Source organism: Zootoca vivipara, chromosome 1 (genome assembly GCF_963506605.1).
Source record: "Zootoca vivipara chromosome 1, rZooViv1.1, whole genome shotgun sequence".
Taxonomy (NCBI): domain Eukaryota; kingdom Metazoa; phylum Chordata; class Lepidosauria; order Squamata; family Lacertidae; genus Zootoca; species Zootoca vivipara.
The window spans coordinates 106,849,240-106,866,311 of record NC_083276.1 but is presented as its reverse complement, the minus strand read 5'-3'; the positions used below and the strand labels follow the sequence as shown (position 1 = coordinate 106,866,311).

General features: G+C 39.9%; 1 protein-coding gene across 3 annotated transcripts in view; it reads right to left on the bottom strand.

Annotated features, from left to right (window-relative positions):
• Positions 1–2,084: 2,084 nt before the first annotated feature.
• Positions 2,085–17,072, bottom strand: part of PSMD14 (proteasome 26S subunit, non-ATPase 14) — a 58,935-nt gene continuing 43,947 nt past the window's right edge. For all 3 annotated transcript variants that reach the window (XM_035132487.2, XM_035132478.2, XM_035132497.2), the window contains 5 exons: positions 15,282–15,389; positions 12,451–12,525; positions 9,772–9,897; positions 8,952–9,014; positions 2,085–4,445 (listed from right to left, as the gene is read on the bottom strand). In XM_035132487.2, coding sequence (XP_034988378.1) covers positions 4,347–4,445; positions 8,952–9,014; positions 9,772–9,897; positions 12,451–12,525; positions 15,282–15,389 — 471 coding nt within the window. In that variant the 3' untranslated portion in view covers positions 2,085–4,346. The remainder of the gene's footprint in view (positions 4,446–8,951; positions 9,015–9,771; positions 9,898–12,450; positions 12,526–15,281; positions 15,390–17,072) is intronic.

The following is a 17,072-nucleotide window of genomic DNA, read 5'->3' as shown; positions in this document are numbered from 1 at the left end:
AAGACCAACTAAGTTTTTATTTTGGTATGAGCTTTCGTGTGCATGCACACTTCTTCAAATACCAAGTATCTGAAGATACCAAGATACCAAGTGTGCATGCACACGAAAGCTCAAACCAAAATAAAAACTTAGTTGATCTTTAAGGTGCTACTGAAAAAATTTTTTTATCTTGCTTCGACTCAGACCAACACGGCTACCTACCTGTAGCAGTAAAGCAGTTAGCTATGAAGAAAGTTAGAAAGGAAAGAGTGGAGGCAAATTTCAAAGGTTCCATCAGTCAGATACAGAGAAGCTGCTGTTGCTAAACTTGCTTACACAACTTAATTGCTGTTGCTAAGCAAACAGAGGAAGGACTACTCACCACTCTCACCTGGGAGTAGGGAGGCCTCCAACAACAGAAGAAACAGGAGCAGCTCATTGTTGCTACTAGCCAGATGCCGGATGATTGTATGTGTACTGGGATATATTTGTTTAAGCACTTTCCTCTGTGTCCACATTATTTCATTTACTCCCTGTGAGCTGTCTTTATAGTATAAAACACAACTGGCTGTTTTTGGCATGATTTGGAAGCTACTCCCTTGAAACCCCCCCCCCCCCAATATTCCATGTCTCTCTCTACCCTCACCCCAGTCATCACTGATCTGCATGTCATCTTTGCTGTTTATTAATATATAGTAATTATAATAGAAAATACAAACTTAATTTAAATTCTAACAGACTATACTTTAGAAGGGGCGGGAGAACTATCAAGTTTAGGACGTTTTCCAAGCTGAGTTGTGAAATGTCACATGCTTACAGTAGTAGTTGCTTGCCCTTCCATATACCCATATGTACCTTGCTTTTCCTTCCAGGAGCTCAGGGCTGTGTACACTGTCTTCTTCTCCCACCCCCTATTTTTATCTTCACAACAGCCCAGTGTGATAGGCCAGCCCGAGAGTTGGTAGTATGCAGACTGTGCATACTTACAGATTATTATTCTTGCTCATTCTTCACTAGGGTTGGCAAACTTTGATTTTGTTTTTGTTTTAAATATCAGGACTCTGGAAATTTTGCAGTTACAAGCAAGGAGGCTCGTCTTCTGACCTTAGGCATGCTTATTTTTGTGTGATCTCCGAGTAACATTTCAGCAGCAACCTTGTGTGGTAAGCTAGATTAAGTAAACGTGTACTTAAAAAGCAGCTCTAGCCAACTTGTAAGGTGCAGCGGAATAGCAGAGGGAACAATACACATGCAGTGTACCGGGTGCAGGAAATCCTGTTGGCATCCCTGCATAGATGGGGTAGATAAGTGGTAGATGGGGCTCTCCATCCTGGCAAGCAAAGGCATTGTGACACATTCCAGCCAGGCACTTGAGGAAGCCACAGGGCAGCACTGAAGATTGCAGCCTGGGAATGCCCCGAGCATCAGATGAAGAGAGCTAGAGGACTGCATTTGCCTCCCGCACCTGAGGTTCCCCCACCTTCAAGTTAAATGCGCAAGCTTTCCCCTACCTTTTATGAGAAATTAAACTAAGCTGATGGGAGAAAATGGCCAGAGCTGGAGAGGGAAGTGGTAGTTCTTTTGTTTTGATGGATAATTTTAGCTTCTTATCACAGTGAATTATTTTCCAAAGTAAATCACAGTGATTTGGGAGAGGGATGTTGAAGCCATGTATCAGGTTCATGCATCTCCCAAGTATTAGAATCATAGAACTGTACAGTTGGAAGAGACCCCGAGGGTGATCTAGTCCAGGCATAGGCAAACTCCAGCCCTCCAGATGTTTGGGACTACAATTCCCATCATCCCTGACCACTGGTCCTGTTAGCCAGGGATGATGGGAATTGTAGTCCCAAACATCTGGAGGGCCTGAGTTTGCCTATGCCTGATCTAGTCCAACCCCTGCAATGCAGGAATCCTGACTAACGCATCAATGACAGATGGTCATCCAACCTCTGCTGAAGAACCTCCTTAGGACGGAGACCTCCCAAGGGAGTCTGTTCCACTGTCAAACAGCTCTTACTGTCAGAAAGTTCTTCTGATGTTTAGTCAGAATCTCCTTTCTTGCAACTTGAATCCATTGGTTTGGGTCCTACCCTTCAAAGCAGGAGAAAACAAGCTTGCTGCATCTTCCATGCGATAGCCCTTTAGATGGTATTTGAAGATGACAGCCGTATCTCCTCTTTTTCTGGACAAACATACCCAACCCCCCTCAGCTGTTCCTTATAATGATTGTACAGTATATTTTTTTAATCTCCCAACCAATTAAAACAGTCCTCTTCAGCTGCAGTCTTCAATTTAATTAAAAATCCTTTACATCTTCAAGGCTGTGTGTATTGCTTTTAAAACAAAACCCCCCACAAATCTTATACCTAGATAGCCAGTTTTGCAATCTGCGTCAAGTTTGAATATTGCTTGTTTCACATTATTTATTCTGATTCTACTACCCTAGGTGAGGTGTAAAAACTGTAGTGCTCCAATGGCTTGCATTCTAACTACAAAATATTTTTTTTTATTCAAACAGAAATTCTAGGGGTCAGGGAAGTTATTGTAATTCTATTACATTTCATATGTTAGCTATCTTTTGCCAATGCATATTCAAGAGTGAATACTAAGACAGCATGTATGACAGTAGTTACCAGAACTTTATGCACCGGGTACTGGAAGCAAGCACATTTTTAAAAAGTGGACAGCAAAGATGTGGACTTCTCCTGTAGTGGCTGAACTTAAACATTATCTAAGAGTGAAAGAAAACAGACAAATCGGGATTGTTTTATTGGTAAATTTGTCTTCCTTTATTCACCTTCGAATCTATTAGTAAGAGATAGTTTACAAAACTGTTTTCAGAGGTTAAAAATCTCTCTTGAATGAGTCTTGACGGTTCCATCTTTTCTTATGGTTTTTAATGTGCAAATACTTATTTGAATAAATGCGTATTTTTCAGTTTCTTTTTTACAAATAATAATAATAAAAGAATTTACGAAGGCATGTTTTTGATTTGGTGTTTTTCAGAATTTGTTGACAAAGAATTATTGTATTTTATGGCAAGTTTGTTTTTAATAGGTTTGTTACTCTGGCATTGTGTACACTACCGGTACCCTTTTTTCTGAATTCACATACACTTTCAAGGCTCTTTGCAGTCCTAAGAGCAAGAACAAAAAATTGGGAAAAAGCGACTGAAAATGTAAGTTTTTGAGATACTGAATTCTGTACTTTACAGAGCTGTAGTGAAATAAGACAGAACGCTCACCATCGCTTATGGCAGTAATGACAGGAAGCTTGAGCCAGTTTCATGATTAGCTCACAAGGGTTTTTAGAAAAGTAGTTGTTTTGTGCAGCATTTGATGGTTTAGCATGCTTCTTTCAATATCTTGCTTCCCCACTGCCCCTTTCCGGCACACATCCCATAAAGGTGTCCGGGTTAGCTGCTGTAAAATTGCCCCTCTCTTGTTTGCTCAAAATGATAGCTCAAATTAACTGGGTCACCATAAACATTCTCAAAAAACCTGCCACCACTTTCAAGGTTTTTAATCAGCACATTGCAGGGGCCATTCATCAAGCTGGGCAATCCAAATTCTCTTCCAATACCATTGTATCCTGTTTCCACCTTTTGCACAAATTTATGAAGTCATTCCCCAATAAGGTGAACTGCCCTGCCCTGCGGTCAAGGCCACATAAACCGGCTCATGTCTGCCTGGAAGCCACACTCCTCTGACCTGAAAAGTTATAATTACAGATAGGAGTGGGATAGGACAGCAGCAAACTCAGTGCTGAGAAGAGCTTAGAAGTGCCCTAGTATTGCTTTGTGTATATATTTTAAGACTGACAAGCTCTTTTAAAGTTTCTGGGGTTCAGGCCTCCCTCACACAATAAGACCGCATTAGTGCTTCCTATACATAGAAGAGATATGTGCCACAACAACAAATGACCACATGCCACAGGTCTCCATGTCCCATCAGCTTACAGAAATATATTTCTTTGCTTGTTGAACTTTGTACAGTATTGTCAACAATATACCCTTCCCCAATTTATGAACAACACAAGCAGAACACTAAGGTTATTTTTTTAAAAAAACAACTACATGGCAATAATCAATATATATATACTGCTAATTTTCTTCCAAATATTAAAATGAAAAACCAAACCAAACCCCCAACCACATTTTTAACTCAGTTCCAGAACTGCTCTGGAATTTGCAAAGACCCTGACATAAAAACATATCCAAAGTAATTGCATAAACTGAGATGAAAAGGTGTTAGAGAGATGCTCTTAGACTTCAAATGATGTATTTGACATCCAAGCATATCTTAGTCTCAGTGCTTGAAACAATGGATGATCAGAGACTGGAAACAGCATTTACAAGCAAGTCATTATTTAAATACAACAGTATCCAACATAGCTGCTAAACACTGGACAATGTTGCAAGTCATCAGCACATCCACATGTTCTTCTAAGTGACGTTTGGGGTCCTAAAATACAAGTAGAAAATATTATTCGTAGACCTTATCGGAACATCACATTTGCAATTATTTGTTCTGTGTTTCTATTTTACGGCAGAACTGATGCCATCAATAAGCAATTAAAACTCAGGGTTCTCTTATGCAAGCTATTTGATGTAGTTTGTAATTAAAAAACCTTAAGTGTTAGATTGAGGCTACACAGTGTTCATACAAACTAAGCATGTTATTGTCCTGAAAATGGCATTTTGAACAAATGAGGACCTAACAATAAGAGACATACTTCTCTTTCCCTTAATACCCTGACATTGATGGGCAATTCCTGTGGCTACAGGAGTGGAGGACAATGATTGATAAACGAAACCCTCCACATGTGCAATTGCTTTCCCACTCATTGTATTGGCTTGGGCAGCTCCTTGTGTGCAATCCAGGTGAATGGGGGGGGATTACATTGCACAGAAAGCTGTGACAACACTGGAATGTACAGAGGATTCTTGATCATCATCATCATCATCATCATCATCATCATTTATTAAATTTCAGACCTGCCTACCACCATGAAGTGCCAGGGGAGATCTCAGAAGCGTGAACATTAACTGTCTGCAACTGTTTTGAGTCCGACACACACTGCCCATAAACACAGTGGTGTGGCATTGCACGGTGCTGCTTTTTTGCTTTTTCATATTAAAGGGCACCTATTCAAAACCTGTTCCAACACAGCAGTTCCCCCTTGTGGTTGCTTTAGGGCAGTTAAATAAGAGGTGGTGGCAGGGAGTTACTATAAAGGGAATAGGGCAACATTTGCTATTCTAGACTATGCTCCCCCATGTTGACTGTCTTAGTTGACCTGCGGATATAGGGCAGTATACAATTTTAATAAGTAAGTCACAGTAATAATAGTTGCCATGAGAATAGCCGTAGGCAAATAAGCATAATAATAAAAATAAGCATCATCATAATAATAATAGCGCAAAACAGCCTCAGAGGCTGCAATTAAGAGCGGGAAGAGTGGTTAGAGGATAATGGGTTGCTCAACACTATCCTTCCTACAATTTGTCCGTTGAAAGCCACACCAACAAGGTGCTTTCCCATCTGCAGGGAGAGGATAACGGCACACCACACACCCACATACGTCCCACCCCATCTTTTTGTAGCTACAGAGACTGAAAGCGCACATCTGTTGGGGGAAAGAACTGATGAGCAGTGGCAAAGGTAGTCTGGCCCTTAATCCAACTACAACACTAGCAGACTGCATCAGATCACAACCACAATCGGACAGCCCTTTACCCAGGAGTAAGCACCACTGAACTCAATGGGACTTACTTCTGAGTAGACATGTACAGTACTGCACTGCAAAATGCAATGTTGTTATTAAACCATAAACATGTCACCCTGTTGAAAAAGAAACTTATCTAAATATCTGGGTATGCATTCCATTAAAAATTAATAGTGATTTTCAACAATCCATTATAACACTGTCTCGTTCTTATTCATTTATCAAGTTCATTAATGAATTCTGGGCTCCATTGACATCAATGGGAGCTTTGCCATTTGCTTCCAATGGAACTGGGACTCCATCCCATGTTATTTTAAGATATCCTCACTCAAAACAAAAGTGCTTTCCAATTAAATAAATGAAAACAAACCATAAAATACAGATTGGGGGTGGGGGATAGTGAAGTGGGGGGGGGGGACCCTGATGCTAAAATGCTCTTTTTAGAAAATTTTGATTTGCAAACAAGTAGCTTATCCATAGTTTGATAGTGAATTAAACATTATTTTTGTCCACTCTTTGAGTGTTTCATGTGTCTCCGTTAAGAAACTGCACAGTTGGACAAAGGAGGATTATCTTTTGCCAAGATTAGTTATGCTTTCCAAGATGAACCTGGTTAATAAGCAAACCCAATGACACAGCCAGAACAAGACTTTGTCTTCTCAGCCTCTCTCCTATTGTCCTAAGCTGCAACTTAGGTTTATTACATTTGTATACTGCCCATCTAACTAAGTCCCCTGGGTAGTTTAATTTAAAAACAACCACACAAATTACAATTCGCAATTAAAACCACTAAATCCAAACACAATAAATCACAAAGGCAAAAAGCCTAGCAACCCCACCCCCACAACTTAAAATTGGCATAAAAAGCAGCCAAAACAATTTAAACCAGGATAAAACCCAGCAAGAAGAAACTGCATCCAATATCTGAAGCACCTATTAGATTGTAATTAAGAGACCCCCTTCTCCCAAGGCTATAAAGACATCAGGATAGGCACTTGGCAAGTCTTCCACTGCATCACCACTGCAAAAAGACCTCTCTTTATTATCTGCCTGCCTCTCTTCATTAGGAGAGGGAACCTGAAGGCCTCCAAACAAGATCAATGCAAGTGTGGATGGGAGAAGGGAATTCTTCAGATAACCACAATTCAAGGCAATTGGATCAAAGCAAGATTCATTTCTTATTAATAATCAGTGGGCCCTACCATGCATACCTGCTATAGATGTAGATGTACTTGCTCAGGCGGCACAATTTTTAAATGACATGATAAGGGAACATCTTCTGTTCCATGGCTATTATTGTTTATAAGTAAATAGCTGCATGCAATGCTGCAGTTCCATTTTCACAGATTTCCGCATGTGTAGCAGAACTTTCTTTTCCTCTGCCTGTAGCTCCACCCTTGGTAGTCTTTTCAAAATCTGCTCCAGAGGGTTTGACCCTCCAAATCAGGTTTGTTGGGGGTATGGGGTGGAGGAAAAGAAAGGGACGTTCTGAGCAGAAATCTGCTTGATCGGTGCTGGGTACAACCCACAGTAAACTTCAGTACTGCCTCTTTCTTCAAACAAAAGGGGTTTGTTTGTTTGTTTGTAAAAACCTTCAACCCCCCCACATTCTGGAATATCAGAATACCATACTTTTCCATTAAAAATCATGCTAAAAAATGGGGGCCGCCTTATACATGGTAGTGCATAGGGTGGACGTTTGATTGGTTGCTGGCGTGGCTGTTAGCGGCTATTGTGCGTGTTATTGGTTGCTGCATCAATGGGTGGTGTTGATTGGCTGATGCTGCGGCAGTTGGGCGGGTGAATGACATCTTCTGTTAGCGAGGGGACAGACAAGAGGCGGATTTTGTGATGCATGCTGGTGATTTTTGGCCACCCACCCCCCCTACAAAAAGCTCAACAACTCTGTGCCATCTGCCCCCATTTTATTAAATTTGAGTCCCCCAAAGAAGGGTGGCTGCTGGAATGCACCAATGAGGTACCGGAATACGACAAAGAGGTGCCGGAACTCAGTTCCAGTGAGTTCCAGCTGAAAAATGTCCTGCCTGACTTTCCTACACTAGAAACGCCTGGATATGCATGCTGTTCACTGAAACTCATGTCCAAGTCCTTGCCATGAGAGTCAATATTGGGTATTTGCATAGCATCTGGTAATATTCAAATAGTGCTGTCCTTACAACCACTACCTTGTATGGTAGGAAAATATTAAATCACCCCCATATTAGCTACCATGTTATTATACCTTTAGGGACGTGGGTGGCGCTGTGGGTTAAACCAGAGCCTAGGACGTGCCGATCAGAAGGTCGGCAGTTCGAATCCCCGCGACGGGGTGAGCTCCCATTGCTCGGGCCCATCTCCTGCCAACCTAGCAGTTTGAAAGCACGTCAAAGTGCAAGTAGATAAATAGGTACAGCTCTGGCGGGAAGGTAAACGGCATTTCCGTGCGCTGCTCTGGTTTGCCAGAAGCGGCTTTGTCATGCTGGCCACATGACCTGGAAGCTGTACGCCGGCTCCCTCGGCCAATAACACGATATGAGCGCCGCAACCCCAGAGTCAGTCACGACTGGACCTAATGGTCAGGGGTCCCTTTACCTTTAGCTATTATACCTTTAGCTTGCCACATGACGCAGCTGGGTGGGTGTACAATGGAAAAAGGCCTGCAGGATATATCACTCCCTCATCATGGATTTTAAGGTCATCGGGGGGCAACTTTACTTCCAAGTAAATGGAAACAGATTATGAATGCCCCCCCTCCTCGGAATGCCATTTGAAAAAGAAGGCGTTCCCATCTCTTTATGGCACAAGAAACAAATTGGGTAGTTCTCTGGGATTTAGCGCCCCAAAATCCAAAGGAAAACCAGGACGTCAATGGGCTTTGTGCATTGGTAATGGCTGAATTTTTGTGCTGATGACAGAATTTTATATGGATATTCTTGTTCTCTTGGCTTTGGTGCCTAAGTGCAGGAATACTAGGAAAACCCACTGTTTTTAAGGCTAGGGTGCCAGATGGTTTATTTAGGTAGAAAAATGTACCAAATGAAACAGTGGCAGATGCCAAATGACAATTTTATGCCCCACTGTTGAGACTATCTCAAGTCAAAGACTTCAAATAATTTGTTGCAGTGGAAATAAGTGCACCATTTGTAAGGAGTTAAGGAGAAAGGAAAAAATCATCAGCATGTGACTAAACAAAAATACACAAAACATGTTATTTCACGTCAGTATAATTCATTACACCTCACCTGCTTGCCAACATTTTTTATTGCCAGCTGTTCAGGTGTCATCTTATCTTCTTCCTCCACAGCCTGTGAAGGATATGCAGAAAAGGTTAGCATTTGAGATCTTATTAAATCAGGAGCCCCCCAAAATTAAACGTTCTTTTATAAGGCTGAAGCTGAAGTGACAGCATCATTTTAATCACTACATACCCAATGAAAAAGGAAGCTGTGCTAGGGAGACAGTCAAGGCCCACATCTCCACCCCCCCACCACCCCGTATAACAGTGCTTTCCTTGCCACTGGAAGTGGTCTGTGAAGTGTAGCATTTATATATGTAGCACTAACAATGTACACCACCCTTCACAGACTACCACGGAAAAGGAAACCCTCTTCTGATAGAGGGGGAGACAAGCGGAGGATGGAAGGAAGTGGCACGACCAGCAAGGAACACGCAAGTATCATTGGATCTTGCTTCTGATGGGATAAGCCCTTCTCTCTTGCTAGGTTTGCAACATATTTATATATATTATAAAGGCTAAGCCTGTCTATGTTGTGCACTTTCCTAGCTTTTTTTAAAAAAGAAAGGAGACGCCAGCAGGGCTATCAATTTCATGCTCCCTTCTTAGACACTTTTAATGGTCAACAATGCCATTTCAGCTTGCGTTTTTTTGCCCCCAATTCTAGTACTAAGTGCCCTGATTTTTATTCTTTGTTTTTCCCCACGAGTACATGTGGACTGGATATCTGAATCTGGAATTCCAAAGGCAAAAACGAGTCTGGGGCACCCACAGACTATCATCAGGATAGGCCTTACATCGCAGCTTAAGCGAATGTAATGTGGTACCTTGTTGTAGTTCTTTGCTAATTCCAGCATTTCCTTCACTACTGTCTCGTTGAGTTTGCAGTGCTCACTGTAATCTTGAAGGGTTAAACCTTCCATCCAACTCTTCTTATGTAAATTGAGCAACATCTGGTGAGGAAAGTCAACAAAGTATTACTGATTGTGGAAGTGCTTACTCCAGGCGAGGGCAGGAGTTTGCGTATTAATAATTGTGGCCTCAATTATGCAATAAACTTTGAACTGTGAAGAATCATGCAGATATTCCATGTCTATCAAGATTTGAAGCAACACACGGCAAGAGAGAGGAAAGTTTTTGATGACGGAAAGTGCTTAGAACACTGCTGCCAAGTCTGAATTAACTGGGGCTATCACAGATCATTTTTCTGTTTTGTAAGTTGACTCCTCACCCCAGAGTTGAGTATCCATTGGAGATCATCTGATGAGAGAGAAATTGTTTGCTCTAAAAGATAATTGTAAAACCTGAACCCACCCTCACAGGGGGATTTATAAAGACCCAATTGAGTGCTAAAAATGGTTTGTGATCATGTGGTTTCAGGCATTCTGCCAGGCTATCAGCTTCCAATACATAATTGGTGTCAGAATTGCAGAGGTCCAATTCCCAGTCATGAGAATGAAGTCATGAATGTGCAGAGGACGACACTGGACTGAAATGGATGCCTGCACACTAGGTGAAGACTTCACATGCTAATGGAAATAGCCCTGAATCCTAAAATCTCTTCTTTGTCACACTTGGCAATTACTGTTCTCACCTTTACAAAAGTGCTCGCAGTGTAATGAACAAAAATAAAATCTCCTCAGGTTAGTTCTAAGGCCTAGACTCCAAAATGTAGAGCAGAGAGAAAAGAAAGGTTTTTCTGCAGGAACTAAGATCCAAAGGAACCATTCATTTATACGTTTCTTAATGTCTTGAAAGCACAGGTCTATTTCAGAAGGCCCAACGCTAACATAAAAGTATTTCATTTCTCCTGGTTTAATTTTTTTGAATTGGCAAATGATTTGTCACCTGGTTCTCGCACACCTTTAATGAGCTGGTTCCAAGCAAAACAAAGGATAGATTCTGTTTGTCAATAAAATTATGTAACTGTAATGTTTGAGTATAGCCTTTATTTAATTTTTATACCCTCCAATAATTACGGTAGCACAGGAGTTATTTGACATAGAAAAAGGCTGTCTTAAAGGGCAGAATCTAGTTGGCACCCTGGTGCTTTTGATCCAGTAGATGCTTCTAATAACAGAACCAACCATTCCCTCCCGCAGTCCTCAGCATCCCCTTACACTGAAAATTGGCTCCAGAGAGCTGAGGGACTCTCTCGAACTTGGTGGAAGGGCAAATCAGCAAAAATCCCAGTCTCTTCTGTCTGTGAAAGCATCAATTGGATCAAAGCTCTTCCGTGATTGGATCAAAGCTCTTCCATCAAAAAACATTTACTGCCAGTGATGAACAAGCCAAGTGGAATCTATTATTGCTGTCATACCATACAATAACATTCTGCATTTGGGGAAAATTAGAAGACTTTGTAAGGTAGAAAGGAAACTAGCAGTATATTTTTTTTTTTGTTGTTGTTGTTTAGTAGTCCTTTAGTAGTGTCCGACTCTTCGTGACCCCATGGACCAGAGCACGCCAGGCACTCCTGTCTTCCACTGCCTCCCGCAGTCTGTCAGACTCATGTTGGTGGCTTTGAGAACACTGTCCAACCATCTCGTCCTCTGTCGTCCCCTTCTCCTTGTGCCCTCAATCATATAGAAACCAGTATATCGAATTCTAGAACAACTTTTTTATTGTATCATTTGAAGCACAGATAAGATTTTGGTTGTAATGAAACAACAACAACAAAAGAGTATGCTGTACAACAAGCAATTATTAACTTGCCAGCAGTTATTCTTATGTTCAGCTTTCAATGACTTAAGTGTGCCTCCCAAAATTACCTCAGCAAGTTTAAGGAAAAATTCTAATTGGATCATACAAAACTTGAGTTTTCATGAAACAAGGACCTTGACGTCATCGTTCATGACTTTGTAAACTTGAGGACTGATTTTGGAATAGAGTTTACATATGACTGTCCTGAAAATTTCTTTGGAAAATTTCTTTGGAATATTCAGCCACCGCAGAATGTTATACCATGCCACTCACAGGTAGTGGAAGGCATAAATATATTCATTCTGTACTGTAGCAACTACACAAGACAATTTAAGATACTGTTGGTAATCTATAAAAGTTCTACACCCTAGGGAATACCTCATTCTCTACATACAGGACCAAAGAAATGGAAAATAGCATTTAGAAATAAGTGGGTTTTAAAAATAGCCACATTTCCTCCATAATTTAAACAAAGATGTTCCTAAATTATTGACTTAAGACAGACTGATTTTCACCAAAAGCTCATTTAGCATTCACTAGTTAGGCATGCAGGTGCCTTCTGGAAGAAATGTAACATTCCACAATGAAGTTCAGGATGAGGTTCATTTGGGCAAGGCAATGCATTCACCATATGACATAAAGGTGTGGGGGGGAGAGTGACATAAATGACAACAAAAGATATTAGAAATTAAAATTCATATCACAACACTGCAGCATGCTGCAAGTCAATTTAAGCCATTTGCAAGCATTTTTTTTTTAATAATACCCCAAATAATTGAAAATGTGCTAGGAACAAAACTTACCTTCTGTTCTAGTTCATTCTTCCTGTAGTTGATGGTAATGGAGTAGTAATGTCTATTTAATCCATGAATTAAAGCCTAGAACATTTAAAAGGAATAAATAAAATACACCCGACAATTTCTGCTGAATACATGCAAGAATCTGACTAAAGTCTAGAAATATGAACTTGAGCTGTTAGCTTATTTGAAAAACTTTCCTGAAAGGTGTTTAGGTTTCTATATCCAAAGCTGCCCAAACATATAGCCACCAATTACATATTTTGCTGTACTTTATATCTTGCTAGAAGCGCATCCAAAATGAAACACACATTTCCAAAGGGTACAAGTAGTTGACTTTATAAGTAGGTACAGGAGATGATTAATCCTTTTAGTAAGGATGTATCTGTCTAAGTTATACTCAGAGCAGACCTACTGAAATTAATAGACCCAAAGTAGATATGTTCATTTTTTTTAATGAGTCAACCCTGAGTAGGACCAACAATGGATACAACTCCTATTCTGTCACCCAAAATTTTAATTTAAAATGGCCTTAAGCAAAGCAGACAATGTTCACACTACAATAGTTAAACTTTCAACATGAGTATTTGTCTCATAGGTCTTCAAAAAAAATGAAAGTTAAATAAATGCATGTAACCGTTTCTGGCCAGGATCCAAAGTAATATCAGATCTGCACAAGGGAGAGCCACAGCCTCAACTGAAACTTGCTGTTTTTTGAAGGACAGAGGGTTTTCTGCCTGTTCTGGTGCCACAGTTTCTATCGCTAAAAAGATAGAATCGCTTTTAGAAGCCAAACAGCAGCTTGTCTCTTTGACAGTAGGAGCTGCTACAACAAAATCCTATACGACAAGAGCTGTTATTCCAAATGCAGACACATAACTATTTGAATTCTTGTTTCTTGTTTCTAGGGAATGACACATATTAATGGATGGTAATTTAGAAGGAATGTTGGAATATACAAATTGTTAGGTTTGGGCTTGGAATAAAGAACCTGCAAAGGTTGGCAATGCCTTTAACAGCTTATCTGAGACCAAGGTATTACCAAACTCTCTAAAAGAAAATAATAATGAAGCATGACACTTTGGGGTTTGCCGGAGAGGTCATTACATACTGCCTTGGAAAGCCCAGTAATATATTCTCTAGAAACAGACAAGCACAGGCTTGCCTGCACCCAATCAAAAACATTAGTGGGTTCTTCCATACTCATTATGATTTGCAGTTTGCACAGATTCAAATTGAGTAATATACTTCCACCTTATTAAACAAGCATTCTTTTGTTTACTCGATATTTTGTTAAGCTACTGCATTCATGCTACCAATATACATTTTGAAGTCTGAGGAGTTTATGGCTATGACTAGATAGGAAGGCTCCAGGGTGAGAGCAAATGCTGGAGCCTATGATTCCAACTCAACAGTGGTACTATGCTGTTTTCAATGCAAGTCCAGTGTTTACAGCATATGTTGCTGTTGGCGCTGCTGTAATTAATCTTTGGAGAAATAATTAAGGTTCTCTGTGGCAACTATCTGGGCCTTTTAAAATTCATTTTGAAAGAAAAAATAATATATATATTTTTTGAAATTATCGTCATTAGAGCATGAGAATGATAGCGACAGAGCATTAATCATTCATGAGGGAATGCTTGTTTAAGAAAAAATATGCTTCTTCTATGGAGGTCTGTTTATATCCAACTCCATGAACTGTAGTCCTAAATGCCAGATTATTCTTACAAGATAAAATAATATAGGGCGTTTATTTTTATTTTTTTTAAATTATATGCCTTACTAGTACAAAAGCTCTCTAAGTGGTTTACTGTAGACAGTAAAAAATATTCATTAAAAAACCCAAGTTACATAAAAATAAGCTTTTTACATGCACAACTTTGGATAGAATGAATGATCCCCTTTATCTTCTACTCGTGGTTAAAGAGAACATGGGAGGATGCCTGCAAGCCCACGACTTGTATTTTGGATCACACTGCAAATAAAATCTCAGGTTATGAGAAAATATCCAAAAAGGCCTATTTTCTGAGGTGCTAAGATTGAAGTGCTAATGGAGGCAAGCTATAACCCCAGAAGTACAGATTTGTTTAGCAGAGTCAGCACAGATATTCCAAGCAATTAATTTGATGATTCAATGGAACTGCCCTTATGAACTCAGCACTTATATGAAAAACTAGGACCAACGGAAAGAGAGAACAGAAGAAGCACCAGTGTTTAAAAAAAAACAATGTGGAAATAATTTACTCTTAACACACACCTATAAAAATCTGATAAATCTGCAAGGGGCATGGCAGTTGTAAAAACGAGTCACTATAGATCTTTATGCAAAATGAAATCTCTTAACAACTTTGGCTGTAATATTGCATCTCTGTAGTAAGAGCCAGTATTTTATAAATGTAATTTATTGTATTTATAAACTATTTCATATTCAAAATGCTCAAAGCAATGGACTATAAAATGAAATACAAAAATAACAAATGTTTAAAATACAGTTCAACAACTTACACAAAGGCCGGTGGCCTACAAAGCTGATATTAACAACATAGGAATGCCTGGATAAACAAAAACAAGCTGCAGTTGGTACCGATCTAATTTCAGGAGGAAGAATGTTCCATAAAGATGGAGTTTTAATGTTAAATACCCTGCTCCAAGTAACCATAGGACGAATATGAGAAAGATGTAGTACCCCTAAGAGGGCCTTGCCTAATGACCTCAGTGATCAGATAGGGTTATGGAGTAAGATTACATTTACAAAAAAGTGTGTGTGTATGTATGCAAATATTTATAATATGTATTATAAATAATATAGACACATATATACCAAATACTGAATTTACCTGGATAGATGGCTTGTTTAAGTGACCCAGATTTGAAGTTGTTTGTCTTGGTTCATGTCCCAAGACCATCATATTAGCATTGATCAATCTGAAAGCATCAATAACAACCTGTAAAAACAAGACGCCAAAGTCAATTCTTCGTAGAAAACGCAAGTGATTGCACCAAGTAACAGTGGAGAAGTCACGATCAGCTCACATCTGTTTTTGGCCTTTCTCCAGAAAATTATTTAATTATAATATTAATAAAAAAGAACCACCTGCTGTCTCTGCCATCAGCACACCAACTCGGTTGAGTATTGTAAAGTGACACCAATTACTACATTTTTGGGGCAGTTGGGGAAAAAATAAATTAAGTTTTATACACTCTTATTTTGATGGCTTAAGTTTACACACACACACACGCACACACACAAACTTTAAAAATATGTTTGTCACCTACATCTTACCTAGTCAAATTGAATGACAGGGAAACTAAATCTGAAAGTGAGCACAAGCTAAGGGACCTTGTTTAAAGCCCAGTCCTGTCACATCAATTATACTACTGGAATACTTGAAATGACAACAAAATTATAGCCAGCAAGGAACTTTCCCCATGTATTCCCTTCTAGTCAGATGCTTTTTACTCCCTGCAAGTAGGAAAGAGGTTATAAACTGTCGGATGGATTATGACGACCTTGTCAGTGTCATGGCCAGGAGCAAAACCAAGCAAAACCAAAAAAAGGGAAGGGAACAAAAATCAAGGTCACTTACAACTGTAAATATACAGTGGGCAACTTTCGGGGAGGTGTTTTCGTTTTGTTATTTACTTATTTTTGTTTAATCCTGAAGAGCTCTCAAACCATAGCCATAAAGGCGACTCTTGATTTTGCCTATGGAGCCTTCAGAAAGGACAAAACAGACACTGCAAATTCTGACGTGGGGCAACCGACACAAAAGACTACAATGCTAGAGACAAGTTGTTTTTTTCAATTTAGCCCTCAGTCCTTCAAGCTGATTTGCTTAGCAGTGATCCAACTTTCCTTTTTCTCAAAGCAAACAGCGCCGGTGTAGTGTAGTGTGAGCTGAGAGTCTAAAAACCCCAGTTTATCTCACCTCAACTACCAGCTACATTCTCAGCTCTCCATCCATAGTAAGAGGATAATAACAGTAGCCTATTTTGCAGGATTATTTACTAGGAATGTGCAAAGCTTGTTGAAGGAAAGGAGCACATTGAAGCTTTACAATTTTGTAGGAATAGCATGGCGAAAGCCCACGCTGAGCCTTAGGAAATGATACCAACAGACAATTGCATCAACACACAACCACACATTTCCACTAGGGGACTGCCAGTGGCAGGTTAAATGGGATGTGCATGAGATCACGGGATGAAGAACACTCAAAGTTTTTAGGCTTCTTCCTAATGCATATGTTTTCTGTGTGGAAGCAGCGCTTGAATCAGACAATGACTCCAAGAAACATTAAGAGTACAGGAGAGAGGCAGCCAGGACTCATTCCTAAGAGGCATCCCAAAATGAAGGAAAGCTGCATGGAGTAAGGAGAATCAATGATTCAAAGGTTAGAATTACCAATGAGACCCCACAGAACTGAAATAAGCAGAGCTAAAAAGAAATCCAAAGGTGAGCAAAACAAATCCAGAGGTTATCTTCTTTCAATCCCTAAGCTACAGAAGCTGTTCGATTCTGCTCTTCAGCTGGGTACCAAAGGGCAGCAAACAAGAGTTTAAACTGTTTGGATCAGAGGGTGGAACAAACAACTTTTGGGCGATTACATATCCTTTATGCCTACATGGCA